Source organism: Scyliorhinus torazame, chromosome 12, assembly GCF_047496885.1.
Source record: "Scyliorhinus torazame isolate Kashiwa2021f chromosome 12, sScyTor2.1, whole genome shotgun sequence".
In the NCBI taxonomy this organism is placed as follows: domain Eukaryota; kingdom Metazoa; phylum Chordata; class Chondrichthyes; order Carcharhiniformes; family Scyliorhinidae; genus Scyliorhinus; species Scyliorhinus torazame.
The window spans coordinates 8,467,930-8,482,455 of record NC_092718.1 but is presented as its reverse complement, the minus strand read 5'-3'; the positions used below and the strand labels follow the sequence as shown (position 1 = coordinate 8,482,455).

The 14,526-nt window shown below is 46.0% G+C and overlaps 1 protein-coding gene across 2 annotated transcripts in view; it reads right to left on the bottom strand.

The window, feature by feature from the left end:
* The window catches only part of LOC140387377 (recQ-like DNA helicase BLM), a 63,387-nt gene that overhangs the window by 46,895 nt on the left and 1,966 nt on the right, over positions 1-14,526 (bottom strand). For both annotated transcript variants that reach the window (XM_072470380.1, XM_072470381.1), the window contains exons 2-5: positions 11,108-11,206; positions 8,182-8,933; positions 6,662-6,833; positions 1,234-1,346 (exon numbers count right to left, since the gene is read on the bottom strand). In XM_072470380.1, the coding sequence (XP_072326481.1) occupies positions 1,234-1,346; positions 6,662-6,833; positions 8,182-8,933; positions 11,108-11,205 (1,135 nt within the window). In that variant the 5' untranslated portion in view covers position 11,206. The remainder of the gene's footprint in view (positions 1-1,233; positions 1,347-6,661; positions 6,834-8,181; positions 8,934-11,107; positions 11,207-14,526) is intronic.

Genomic DNA, 14,526 nt, shown 5'->3' with positions numbered 1-14,526 from the left:
AGTACAGACCCAGGGTCCTCAACCGTTCCCCATACGACAAGCTCTTCATTCCAGGGATCATTCTTGTGAACCTCTTCTGGACCCTTTCCAAGGCCAGCACATCCTTCCTTAGATACGGGGCGCAAAACTGCTCACAATACTCCAAATGGGGTCTGAACAGAGCCTTATACAACCTCAGAAGTACATCCCTGGTCTAGTATTCCAGCACTCTCGATATGAATGCTAACATTGCATTTGCCTTCCTAATTGCTGACTGAACCTGCACGTTAACCTTAAGAAAATCGAGAACAAGGGGCGAAATTCTCCGGAAATGGCGCGATGTCCACCGACTGGCGCCCAAAACGGCGCAAATCAGACGGGCATCGCGCCGCCCCAAAGGTGCGGAACGCTCCGCACCTTTGGGGGCCGAGCCCCAACCTTGAGGGGCTAGGTCGGCGCCGGACGAATTTCCGCCCCGCCAGCTGGTGGAAAAGGCCTTTAGTGCCCCGCCAGCTGGCGCGGAAATGACATCTCCGGGCGGCGCATGCGCGGGAGCGTCAGCAGCCGCTGACAGCTTCCCATGTATGCGCAGTGGAGGGAGTCTCTTCTGTCTCCGCCATGACAATCACTCCAACGTGGAGCAGCAGTAGGCCATTTGGAACCTTACAATGGTTACAGCACAGAAGGAAGCCTTTAGGCACAACATGTTGTGTGCTAGCTTTCTGCAAGGACTCATCCAGTCCCATTCTCTTGCTCTTTCCCCGGAGTCCTGCCAATTTCCGTCTCCAAATAATAATTCAATTCCCCATTAAAAGCCAGGATTGAACCTGCCTCCACCACACTCACAGACAGAACATTCCAAGTCCTAACCACTCACTGTGTGAACCTGCCTCCACCACTCTCTCAAGCTTTGATGGAGGTGATTTTGAACACTTCCATCAAATCTCCTCTCAATCTACTCTTCTCCCTGGAGAATAAACAGCTTTCTGACTTTATCCCTGTAACTGAAATCCCTCAATCCCGGAACCATTCTTGATCGTCCTATGCAACCTTGCCAAAGCCTTCACATCCTTCCTAAAGAATTGTACACCATACTCTACTTAAGGTCAAACTAGTGTTTTTATAAAAGCTTTTATATTTTTATGCCCGGATTTATAAAGCCGGTGATGCTGTATGCCTTTTTAATCACTTTCTAACCTACACAAGGAGGGAGTCTCAACTAGTGTAGCAATAGGTTACAATTCTCATCCTTACCTGCTCTGTTATTTGGTGCACACACTGGTCCTTTGCCGGGTTCCTTTTCTTGTGGCTGCGAACAGGTCGAGGAGACAGATCTTTCTCTGGACCGCACAGTTTCTACTGAGTCACTATGAATAGAGATTGTATCAATGAAGGATTCTATTTAAGGATACAGCTACACAGAAACTGTTGGACTGTCTTCCACAAGCTTTTCTAGTTCTATAACCGCCCATGTCGGTAAACCGGCAAACAGCAACAAACTGTAAGGTCGCAATGAAATTTAACATTTCCGCTGGGATTCCGAATATCCAGCAACCTCGGAGCACTTTGGCACCGATTGTGAACCAGCTGGAGGTCAACCAGGGCAGGAGGGTGGAGCGGTGTAACTCAACCGTCCCACCCACAACACAATCCCTGCAACCCCACCTCCCCTAGTGCATGATCTTGTGTAAGAACAGGTCAAGGCCACCAGACTCTCAAACCGCTTCTGCCGTTCAATGTGATCGTGGACATGATGCTAAATCGCAGAAATTGCTTTGCAGTGACAAACTCTGCATTCGTAGAATTTACAGTGCTGAAGGAGGCCATTCGGCCCATCGAGTTTGCACCGGCCCTTGGAAAGAGCACCCCACTTAAGCCCACATCTCCACTCTATCCCCGTAACCCAGTAACCCAACCTAACCTTTTGGGACACTAAAGGCAATTCAGCATGGCCAATCGACCTAACCTACACATCTCTGGACTGAGAGGGGAAACCGGAGCACCAGGAGGAAACCCACGCACACACGGGGAGAACGTGCAGACTCCGCACACAGTGACCCAAGCCGGGAATCGAACCTGGGACCCTGGAGCTGTGAAGCAACTGTGCTAACTACTGTGCTGCCCACTTGTGCTACCGTGTCGCTCCCTGAAACAGCATCACTGTGTGTTCGATCTAATGTGGAGATTGCTGCACTTCCCTACTCGTGTAGGCAACGTAAACAAGGGTCCATTTATGCCAATTGCAAGCTGCCCTGAGTTATTGGTGAGCCCCTTCTTCAAACCAGATTAGTCTCTGTGGTGATAATGCTCCCAAGGTAAAGCTCTGCACAATGAGGAATTTTTGAGAAATAATGTGGCCCTATAGAAACTTTTATTTCCAAACAGGATGAATACGGCTTTCTACTTTTCCGTGGATTGCCACCTTGCCGTGGTGGAGAGGCTTGAGCATACTGTTGAACCCGAGAGCATTGCCATTGGGAGTCTTAAACTCCTGGCTGGGTCAGCCATGACGATAAGATCGGAGAGGAGGAACCAGACAAAGCACAATCCAAAACAAGTCCTCAACGGCGAATCACGCGGAAGATACTCATATGATATCAACGCGTGTGATGGCGGATGGAGGCTGCAGCGGTCGGGAGATCCACAGTCGTTGAGGTTCCCTTGGAACTGGACCTTCCTTCTGTAAAGGACCGTGTGCCTGCTGATGTGCAACGACATACCTATATTAAAAAATGTCCCGCACAAGGCACCTACCCAGAGGAAACCAACACCACCCATACAGACAAGACCTGCGGCGATCGTCGAGAGTTGACGGGGACAGGACTGCGAGATCTGGAAGTCCCCACCTTCGGACCAGCACATAGGCGGTGGAGTTTGATTCAGTCATCTCGCTCTTGGAATAGGAGCTGGAGAACGTTTCTTCATGACCGAGCTGCCCCTCTTCAGGATCCACTCTGCTCACCCCACATGGGGAAAGGGCTGGAAAAGGTGCCTTAAAAACAGTCTGTTCCATTTCCAATCTGGCTGGAAAACTGCATCCAGCAGGCCTATCTAACGGTGGCCAGCAAGTCAAAGTTAAACTCAATTCTGGAATCTGAAATGTACGAACCCTCATGGATAACGAGCAAAACAATCGTCCGGAACGGAGAACTCCGTTTGTTGCCCATACATTCAGACATTTGAACACTGACATCACTGCCCTGCAAGGTGCCCGAAGAGCAGGCTAAGGGCAGCTGATGGAGGATGGCTGTGGCTACACCTTCTTCTGGAGAGGAAAAGGCCACAAGACGATAAGATATAGGAGCAGAATTAGGCCATTTGACTCATTGAGTCTGCTCTGCCATTCGATCATGGTTGATATGTTCCTTATCCCCATTCTCTTTTCTTCTCCCCAGAAAACCCGAGGATCAGCCCAGGATGCATGGAACTGGACATCAAGAACAAACTCGTCAACTGACTCTCCGAGCTCCCCGTCAGCATCAACATACACCTCATGACTGTCCATCTGCAACTTGCCAATAACCAGCAGGCAACAGTTCGGAGTACCTATGCCCCAACCCATGAAGCCAATAATGTATCCAAAGAAGGTTTCTGCTCCATCTTGGACACCATACTGTCCAATAATCTGAAGGAATAGAAGATCATCCTCCTTGGGGACGTCAACGCCAAGATTGGAAAGGTATGCCAACTCTAGAAAGGAGCCATCGGAAAGGAAGAAGTTGGGAATTATAACTCTAACGGAGTTCTCCTGCTCACCAAATGTGCGGAACACCAGCTTATCATCGCTAACACACTGTTCTGCCAAAAAGACAAGTTCAAGACTTTTTGGAGACATTCACGATCAAAACACTGGCACATGATCGACTATGTCATCATCCGATCCCAAAATCAAAAGGATGCCCTCATCACCAAAGCAATGACTGGTGCAGATGGCTGTTGCACAGACCACCAGCTCATTCGCTCCTCCATGCCCATCAAACTCCACCAGAAGCAGCAGATGAAGAAACAGCTCAGGGGAAAAAAAAGGCCAACAATGATTTCACTAAAATCTCCAAAGCGTTCATTCTAATGGAGTGGCGGAAAACTGGAAGAGCTGAAGATAAACAATTTCAAGCTGTAAAGAAATCATTGGCTACAAGACTAGGATATACCAAGACTGGTTTGATGAGAAGGTCATACCATCCAAAACCTCAATCAATAGGAGGAAAGCCCTCCGCGCCTGGCAAAACTACATCACCGGTAAGGCAAAGAGAACTCATCAAACAGCAATGGAGAACTCGGGAAATCCAGATCCAATGGTGGACTGAGAAAGCCAAGGAGCTGCAACTCCTCATTGATAAGCATGACACCCCGGGCTTCTTCAGTGCCACCAAGGCAATATATGTGCCAACACTCTTGGCTTCAAACCAATGCGGAGTAAGGATGGAACTCTTTTGACAGACAGAGTAAACATCAGCTTTCGATGGAGAGAACACTGCAAAGAACTCCTAAATCGTGGTGCAATCATAGATGAGAATGTGTTCGAGGAAATCCCCCAACTCCCCATCCAAAATGACCTTGGACTCCTACCAAGCGTGGGTGAAGTTGAAGCCGCCATTAAACACATGAAGAATGGAAAAGTCATGTGAGTGGACAGGATTCCAGTGGAGATTTCCAACTTTAGAGAAGAGATCATCCGTCATCTCCATCAGCTGTTTCTGATTATCTGGGACAAAGAAGAAATTCCTGCCGACCACGGAGATGCCGTCATTGCCACCATCTTCAAAAAAGAGACCAAGCGGACTATGGGAAGTACCGAGGAACCTTTCTACTCTCCACTGCCGGGAAGATCACCCAAATCCTCACTAGTTATCTTCTCACAATCTCTGACAAAATCTTTCCGGAAGGCCAGTGTGGTTTCTGACCAAACCACGGAACAATGGACATGATTTTCACGGCTCGACAACTTCAATAGAAATGCCAGGAGCAACATCAACCACTCTACAAGGCCTTTCTCGATCTGACCAAGGCTTTTGACTCAGTCAATCGGGAAGACCCTGTCAAAGACTGGCTGTTTAGAGAAATTCATCAACATCCTTTGACTCCTCCATGACAAGATGTTGGCAACAGTGCCCACCAGCAGAAATAATGTAGAAACCTTTTGAGGTCAAGGCTGGAGTCAAGCAGGGACATGTGGACTCTTTTCTTCATCTCATCGCCATCATCCTTCACCTTGTAAAGAACAAGCTTCGCAGTGGAGTGGACACCATCTCCAGGATGGACAGAAAGGTTTTCAACCTCAACCGGTTGAAATCCAAGAAGAAATCGATGCTGACGTCCCTTGTGAAACTTTAGTACGCGATTACAGCGCCATCGCCGCTCTCTCCGAAGAGATTCTGCAAGCCGTGCTTCATGGCTTCACGGAAGCATACCAAAGAATCTGTCTCAATGTCAAGACTCAAGCCCTTTACCAATCCACCCCAAGGTAAGACCCGGCCTCTTCCACCATCAAGCTCAACGGAGAAACCCTCCCAAACGTGGAACATTTCCTCTACCTGGGGAGCCACCTTTTGGGGCCACTGCTATTTATCATTTTTATAAATGACCTGGAGGAGGGTGTAAATGACCTGGAGGATGGGTGAGTAAATTTGCAGATGAGACTAAAGTCGGTGGAGATGTGGACAGTGCGGACGGATGTTACAAGTTACAGAGGGACATAGATAAACTGCAGCGCTGGGCTGAGAGGTGGCAAATGGAGTTTAATGCAGAAAAGTGTGAGGTGATTCATTTTGGAAGGAATAACAGGAAGACAGAGTACTGGGCTAATGGTAAGATTCTTGGCAGTGTGGATGAGCAGAGAGATCTCTGTGTCCATGTACATAGATCCCTGAAGGTTGCCACCCAGGTTGAGAGGGTTGTTAAGAAGGCGTACGGTGTGTTAGCTTTTATTGGTAGTGGGATTGAGTTTCGGAGCCATGAGGTCATGTTGCAGCTGTACAAAACTCTGGTGCGGCCGCATTTGGAGTATTGCGTACAATTCTGGTCGCCGCATTATAGGAAGAATGTGGAAGCATTGGAAAGGGTGCAGAGATTTACCAGAATGTTGCCTGGTATGGAGGGAAGATCTTATGAGGAAAGGCTGAGGGACTTGAGGCTGTTTTTGTTAGAGAGGAGAAGGTTAAGAGGTGACTTACTTGAGGCATACAAGATGATCAGAGGATTAGATAGGGTGGACAGTGAGAGCCTTTTTCCTCGGATAGTGATGGCTAGCACGAGGGGACATAGCTTTAAATTGACGGGAGATAGATATAGGACAGATGTCAGAGGTAGGTTCTTTACTCAGAGAGTAGGGGCGTGGAATCCCCTGCCTGCAACAGTCGTGGACTCACCAACATTAAGGGCATTTAAATGGTCATTGGATAGACATATGGATGATAAGGGAATAGTGTAGATGGGCTTTAGATTGGTTTCACAGGTCGGCGCAACATCGAGGGCTGAAGGGCCTGTACTGCGCTGTAATGTTCTATGTTCTATACCCACTGTTACACTGGCTGCAAATTCCAGTCAATAAAATTCTAGATTTTATAACCCAGTAAAGTATCTTAGCAGAGAGGGTCAGAATGTTACACACTCAACCACATGATGGCATCAGTCTCTTCTCTTACAATCTACTGTAAAAGACAATTGTTTACAAAGGGCACACCTGAGGCATTTCAGGAACGACGGTAGAGACAGCTGATCACTCTCAGGTGAGGGAGGAATACAATCTAACTCAGAATCCTCATTCTCCAGGTCTTTGGCTTGAGCACAGTCTACCGACGTGGTATCCAGTTGTGGCTGGCTGTTTAGGCAGCTGTTGGCACCTGTTAGGTTAACTAAACAAATCAAAATAGGTTAAATGCAGGTATAGCAAGTAATAATATTCAGCCAGAAGTGCCGAGTGGATGATCTATCTCAGCCTCCTCCAGAGGTCCGCAATATCACATGTGCCAGTTTTCAGCCAATTCGATTCACTCCGCAGGATATCAAGAAACGGCTGAAGGCACTGGATACTGCAAAGGCTCTGGGTGCTGACAACATTCTGGCAATAGTACTGAAGACTCGTGCTCTCAGTCCTGGGACATCACTGTAGGAGTTCCTCAGGGTAGTGTCCCTGGGCCCAACCATTTTCAGCTGCTTCATCAAGGGCCTGCCTTCCATCAGAAGGTCAGATGGAGATGTTTGCTGATGACTGCACAATGTTCAGCACCATTTGTAATTCTTCAGACATCGAAGCTGTCCATGTCCAAACGCAGAACGACGTGGACATCCAGGCTTGGGCTGACAAGTGGCAAGTTACATCTGGCTACACAAGTGCCAGGCAATGACCATCTCCAACAAGACTGAATCTATTAATCACCCCATGAAATTCAATGACATTACCATTGCTGAATCCCCCACAATCAACATCCTGGGGATTACCATTGACCAGAACTGGACTAGCCACATTAATACTGTTGTGGAGATGCTGGCGCTGGACTGGGGTGGACACAGTAGGAAGTCTTACAGCACCACGTTAAAGTCCAACAAGTTTATTTGGAATAAATAAACCTGTTGGACTTTAACCTGGTGTTGCAAGACTTCTTACTGTGCCCACATTAATACTGTGGCTGGGCAGCACGGTGGTGCAGTGGTTAGCACTGCTGCCTCACGTCACCGAGGACCCGGGTTCGATCCGGCTCTGGGTCACTGTCTGTGTGGAGTTCGCACATTCTCCCCGTGTTTGCGTGGGTTTCGTCCCCACAACCCAAAAGATGTGCAGGATAGGTGGATTGGCCAAGCTAGTGAAAGCTAGGCAATGACAGGTTACGGTTCATAGCCAAGGGCAGCATGAAGACATTTTGACTCACGATTTTGGATTTGTGCTTAAAGTAAGCACCCAGCTGTTTAAAGATTAGCAACCTTTGACGCAGCTCGGAACATTAGAATAAATTAACCTTAGGCGGCAAAGTGGTGCAGCGGTTAGCACTGCTGCCTCACGGCGCCGAGGACCCGGGTTCGATCCCGGCCCCGATTCACTGTCCGTGTGGAGTTTGTACATTCTCCCCATGTCTGTGTGGGTCTCACCCCCCACAACCCAAAAAGATGTGCAAGATAGGTAGATTGGCTACGCTACATTGCCCCTTAATTGGAAAAAAAAGAGAAGTGGGTATTCTAAACTTCAAAAAAATTAATTAATCTTACTTTTCTCTTCTTCACCCTCCTTCCCGCTGTCATCTGACTCATTGTCGCTCAAGATGATCCTTGCTGATGAAGAATGTTTCTTCCTTGGAGGGAAAATCTCGACACAGTCTTCATCTTCACTCTGTAGAAACTCCTTCTGGGAGTTGCCCAGACAGGTGACATCATTCGTGCCCTTTAACTCTGTCCTGGGTTCACTTGGAGACGGTCCAGCTGTATTATCCTTAGTCTCTTCACCATCATCATTTTTCAAAGGAAAATCGTTTCCAGTTGGGATTTTGGGAGCAGTCCTTCTGCTGGTACTAATAGTCTTTGGTTTATTAGGTTTAAGTACTGGCTGCTCTGAGCTTGAAGGCGACTTTACTTTCAAACTATTACTTTCAGTCCAAGGTGTTTCAAAATCATCCAGATCATCCCAGTCATCCAGGCTAATAACAGAGGCAAATGACTGCTCGGGGTCAAGCTTCTTAGAAACAGGGCAAGTTATTGCCGGCTGCCTCAGAGGAGAACCAGGTAACAAAGCAGGAACCGTTTGTAAGGTCGACTCTGACTGCTTAACAGTTTCTTTCAAAAAGCTATTGACTTTTGGCTGCTGTTCGTTAGGTTTTGTCAAGCACAGGGTTGATTGTGGTTTACTCACGGTAACATTCTTAAAAACATTCACATTCCTGTCCCTCAGAGCGCAGGTTCCGGTTACTCTTTGGAAACTGGGTGTTCCAACTGTGCCCGGGAGAATCTTCTTAAACGTGAATGATCTGTCAATAATAAATTATATTCAATGTAAATCTTGTTTTTAAATGTGATGTTTCATGGTATTAATTCTAGGCATGCTTAACAGGGCCAGAAAAGATGTTGCTTCCATTTTGCCTTCGCTTTCTTTTAAAACAAATAATTCACAGGGTGCGAGTGTTGCTGATGAGCTGCTATTTACTGTCCACCTCGGTTTGCCAAGGCAATTCAAGTATCTAACCATCGCCGCAGTACATTCAATGGCATTCCCATCGCTGAATCCCCCACTATCAATATTCCAAGGGCTTACCATTAGCCAGAAACTGAACTGGACCAGCCATATAAATACTGTGGCTACAAGAGTGGCTCAGAGACTGGGAATTCTGAGGCGAGTATCTCACCTCCTCACTCCCTAAAGTCTGTCCACTTTACAAACAAGTCAGGAATGGAATGGAATACTCTCCACTTGCCTGGTTGAGAGCGGCTCCATTAACACTCAAGAAGCTCAAAACAATCCAGGACAAAGCAGCCTGCTTTAATCAACACCCCATCCACTACCTTAAACATTCACTTTCTCCTCCTCCGTGCCCAGTGGCAGCAGTGTGTACCACATACAAGGTGCACTGCAGCGATTCACCAAGGTTCCTTCAACAGTACACAAACTAGCCTGACTTTAGAAATATATTGCCATTCCTTCAGCATTGCTGGATAAAAATCTTGGAACTCCCTCCCTAACAGGTGTACCTACAACCCATGGGCTGGAGGTTTCCAAGGCGGTGCCAGCTTCTCACGAGCAATTAGGGATGGGTAGTAAATGTTGGTCCAGCCAGTGAGGCCCTCATTCAATGATTTTTTGTTGTTGAAAAAAGTGTATCTGTAAAGTGAAAGTGGAAAGTCACCATAAGCCTAGAGGACCATAGGCTGCTTTTCCCTTTGAGGGGCAGAGCTGACTGGTGGTGATTTAACCTGAGGATCACCATACCTCAGGTGAGGGGTAACATTGAGAGGTCTGGGCCTTCATGAATAACTTCAGCCGGTACGGGAATTGAACCCTGGCTTTGCTCTGCATCACAAACCAGCTGTCTAGCCCACTGAGCTAAACCAGTCCCCTTTAAAAAAGGTATATCTTTTGACGGTTATTATTGAATCTGCTACCACCATCTTTTCAGGCAGAGAATTCCAGATTGCAACAACTCACTTTGTATATTTTTCCTTCATGTTGCCTGATTCTTTAGACATTCATCGTAAATCTGTGTCCACTGGTTACTTACTCTTCTGACACTGCAAATTGTCTCCTTATTTACTTCATCAAAATCCTCAAAGATTTTGACTGCTTCTATCAATTCTGTCCCAACCCTTCTCAGCTCTGAGGTGAACAATCTCAGCTTCTCCAGATACTTGAACTCCCTTGTCCCTGGCACCATTCTGGTAAATCTTCTCACCAATCGCTCAAAGGACTTTTCATCTTCCCACAACTTGGTGCCCAGAACAAACATTTTGGATTGAGCAACTGGGCTTTCAGCAGAAATGAAGGAATCAGGAAATGTTTATACTGGAGTAAAGACTATTTGGAAGTTTGAGGCATTCTGGTTTAAGGAGTCCAGATAAAGTGAAACCTATGGACACGATTGACAAAAATGAGCTCTATAACGAGATATAACGGATTCACAGTCAACGGAAACCAACTAGTGAGTCGATAAGTATTTCACATAAAACCCAGCGATCGTGTGGGGTGGACTGTTCAAGACGTATGTGTCAGCAAACACAGTTAAATGTAAATACTGATAGGGGCGGCACATAGCACAGTGGTTAGCACTGCTGCCTACGGCGCGGAGGACCCGGGTTCGAATCCCAGCCCTGGGTCACTGTCCGTGTGGAGTTTGCACGTTCTCCCCGTGTCTGCGTGGGTTTCACCCCCACAACCCAAAGTTGTGCAGGTTAGGTGGATTGGCCGCGCTAAATTGCCCCTTAATTGGAAAAGAAATAATTGGGTACTCTAAATTTATATTTTTAAATGTAAATACTGATTCAAATACAAATTTTTACAAAGGGACAGTAGTGGTACTTCACTAATACACATTTTAATCATATATCTGCTGTTAACACGACCACAAATGTCAATGTTCTGGATAGAAAAACAGCACATGTCCACGGTACAGTATTGCATTACCTCAACTTTGATCAGATGTTTAATACATACCCTTGCTTGTGCTTCCCAAGTGAAAGCTTGTTCTGGACTCCCTTCTCTGAGTGAAGCTCCAGATGTTTCTGGAGGTTGTTCTGTGGTAAGCAAGTCATTCTGTAGAACAACCAAGTTAGAATAAGCATTACCCTGTGTTTGAATAAAGTCTTAGTGACAGCGTAACTTATATTCCTTCTTTTGAAAAATGAAATGAAAATCGCTTATTGTCACAAGTAGGCTTCAATGAAGTTACTGTGAAAAGCCCCTAGTCGCCACATTCCGGCGCCTGTTCGGGGAGGCTGTTACGGGAATTGAACCGTGCTGCTGGCCTGGTCTGCTTTCAAAGCCAGCGATTTAGTCGTGCTAAACAGCCCCTTTTAAAAAGTATTTTACTTTCTCTTTACGGCACCCCTCCCTGGTCAGACGGCATTACCCCATATTCCTGCCAATACAATGATCTATGTGGAGTAGCACAACAAACGTGGGCAAAAACAACCTCCAAGTCTGCTTTTCTTTCAGTCCCCAAGAGACATATTTCCTCAGTTTTGTTCACATTACGTCAGAAGGTTGTTGGTTCAAGTCCCACTCCAAAGACCCAGTACTCCCTGTACAGTATCGAGGATGTGTTGCATTGTCAGAACAGCCATCTTTCAGTTGAGACACCAAACCGCAGCCCTGATGTCCTTCTCAGGTAGGCATAAAAGGCTCTTCAAAGAGCACTGGAGCTCCCCCAGTGCACCTGCCAATATGTATTCCTCAACCAACATCATTAAACTGAAAGATAAGATGATCATGATTACACTGCTGTCTGTGGGAGCTTGCTGTGTACAAATTGGTTGCTGTGTTTCTTACATTACAACAGTGACTACACTTTAAACCTACTTCGCTGACTTCCGACAATTGTGAAAAGAGCTTTGTAAATACAAATCCGTTTTCTAATCCACAGATTAGGAATCCAACAGGAAACATCTTTCTTCTGTAAAAACAGTATTTTGCAACTGTTAATTAATCCATCTGCCAGAAATAGGTGTTTATAAAAATACAGTTTACCCTCAATTTCACTTTAGGCCTTTGCAGAATCTGAGCTCACTATCTGACAGTTTTGCACTGGAAAGAGGTGTTAAACTAGAAAGTCACATCAGTCTGTTTGTGGAATTATAATTAATACTATTAAGTCAGTTTTCCAGCTCAGAGAGAGGCCCATCAAGACTGCGTTGGCCATCAAGCACCTATCTACTCTAATCCAGCACTTGGTCCATAGCCTTGTATGCTCTGCTGTTTCAAGTGTTCATCTATGGCCTCCTTCTGCACTGTATGTTCTAAACACTTAAATGTTGTGAGGTTTCCTGCCTCTACCACCCTTGCAGAGTTCCAGATTCCCACCACGCTCTGGATGTAAAAGTCTTTCCTCACATCTCCTCTAAAACTCCTGCCCCTTACCTTAAATCTATGTCCTCTGGTTATTGACCCCCTCTACTAAGGGGAAAAGTTCCTTCTTATCTTTATATGTTTTTCTTAATTTTGTACACCTCTATCAGGTTCCCTCAGCACCAAAGAAAACAACCCCAGCCTAACCAGCCTCTCTTCATAGCTGAAACACTCCAGCCCAAGCAACATCCTGGTGAATTTCCACTGCACCCTCTCTAGTGCAATCACATCCTTCCTATAATGCAGCAGCCAGAACGGCAGACAGTACTCTAGCTGTGGCCTAACGAGCGTTTTATACAACGCAATCAAAACCTCCCTGCTCTTATATTTTATGCCTCGGCTAATAAAGGCAAGTATCCCACATGTCTTCTACGCACCTTATCTATCTGTCCTGCTGCCTTCGGTGACCTATAGGCACGCACCTCAAAGTCCCTTTGTACATTCTAGCATTACACCGTTCAATGTATATTGCCTTGCCTGGTTAGCCCTCCCAAATGCATCACCTCACATTTTTCAGGGTTAAATTCCATTTGCCACTGTTCTGTCCATAATAAAGCCCGTCTATACGGCACTGTAATCTAGGACTTTCCTCCTCACTTTTTACACCACCAATTTTTGTGTCATCTGTGAACAAACCCCCCCCCCCCCCCGCCCGACATTCCCGTCTCGATCATTAATGTTCACTACAAACAGCACATCACACAGGGTCACAGGCTTCCAGTCACAAAAAACAAGCTTCGACCATCAGCATCTGCATCCTGCCAGTAAGCCAATTTTGGATCCAATTTGTCAAATTGCCCTGCAGCCCAAAGGCTCTTACTTTCTTGACCAGTCTCCCATGCAGGACCTTGTAAAAGAAAACTTTCTGAAATTCATGTAGATTACATCAACTGCACTGCCCTCATCTCCACACCTAGTCACCACCTCGAAAAATTCTAATTTGTTCAACATGACTTCCCCCTGACAAAGCCATGCTGACTATCGTTGATTAAAGAACAATTCAATTTATTCCGTTCCTATATATGAACGCTCCCGTTTGAAGGTTCCCGGAGATCTAGATCAATGATGGGAAACCTAGGCCTGTGAGTGGGTCGCGTGAGTGGCCCTCCTTCATCTCCGTGACCCGCAAGATTGAAATCGGGTTTGTTCACTAATCATGACCTCATGAATAAGATTAAATATATTTAATACATGCTGACTATTTCATAACGAGTTATAGAAAATGCAAAATAATTTATACATTAATAGAGTTTTGAGGAAGTCTCAAACAGAGTGGATAGAGGGGAACCAGTAGATGTGCTGCATTTGGACTTCCAGAAGGCATTCAACAAGGTACTTCACAACATGTGACGTTGTAAGAGTCCATGGTGTTGGAGGTAATATAGTGACATGGATAGAGAATTGGCTAATGGGCGGGAAATCGAGTGAGGATAAGAGGTTCTTTTTCAGGTTGGCGACCTGTAATCAGCGGGGTACCACAGGGACCAGTTCTGAGACAGCAACTGTTTACAATATATATTAAAGACTTGGAGGAAGAAGTGAATATGCTATAGACAAATTTGCAGGCTACGTAAAAATAGGTGGAAAGGCAATTTGCAAGAGGCATACAGTTTGCAAAGAGATATTGATATGTTAAATAAGTGGTCAAAACGTTGGCAAATGGGAGCATAATGTGGGAAAATGTGAAGTGTTCTTTTGGAAGAAGGAACAAAAGAGAAGATAGCGTGGACGTGGAGATGTTTCCACGAGTAGGAAAAACTAGAACCCAAGGGCACAGCCTCAGACTGAAGGGAAAATCGTTTAAAATTGAGATGAGAAGGAACTTCTTCAGCCAGAGGGTGGTGAATCTGTGGAACTCTTTGCCGCAGAATGCTGTGGAGGGCAAGTCACTGAGTGTTTTTAAGACAGAGACAGATAGGTTCCTGATTAATAGATCAGGCATTATGGGGTGAAAGCAGGAGAATGGAGATGAGAAACATATCAGCCATGATTGAATGGTGGAGCAGACC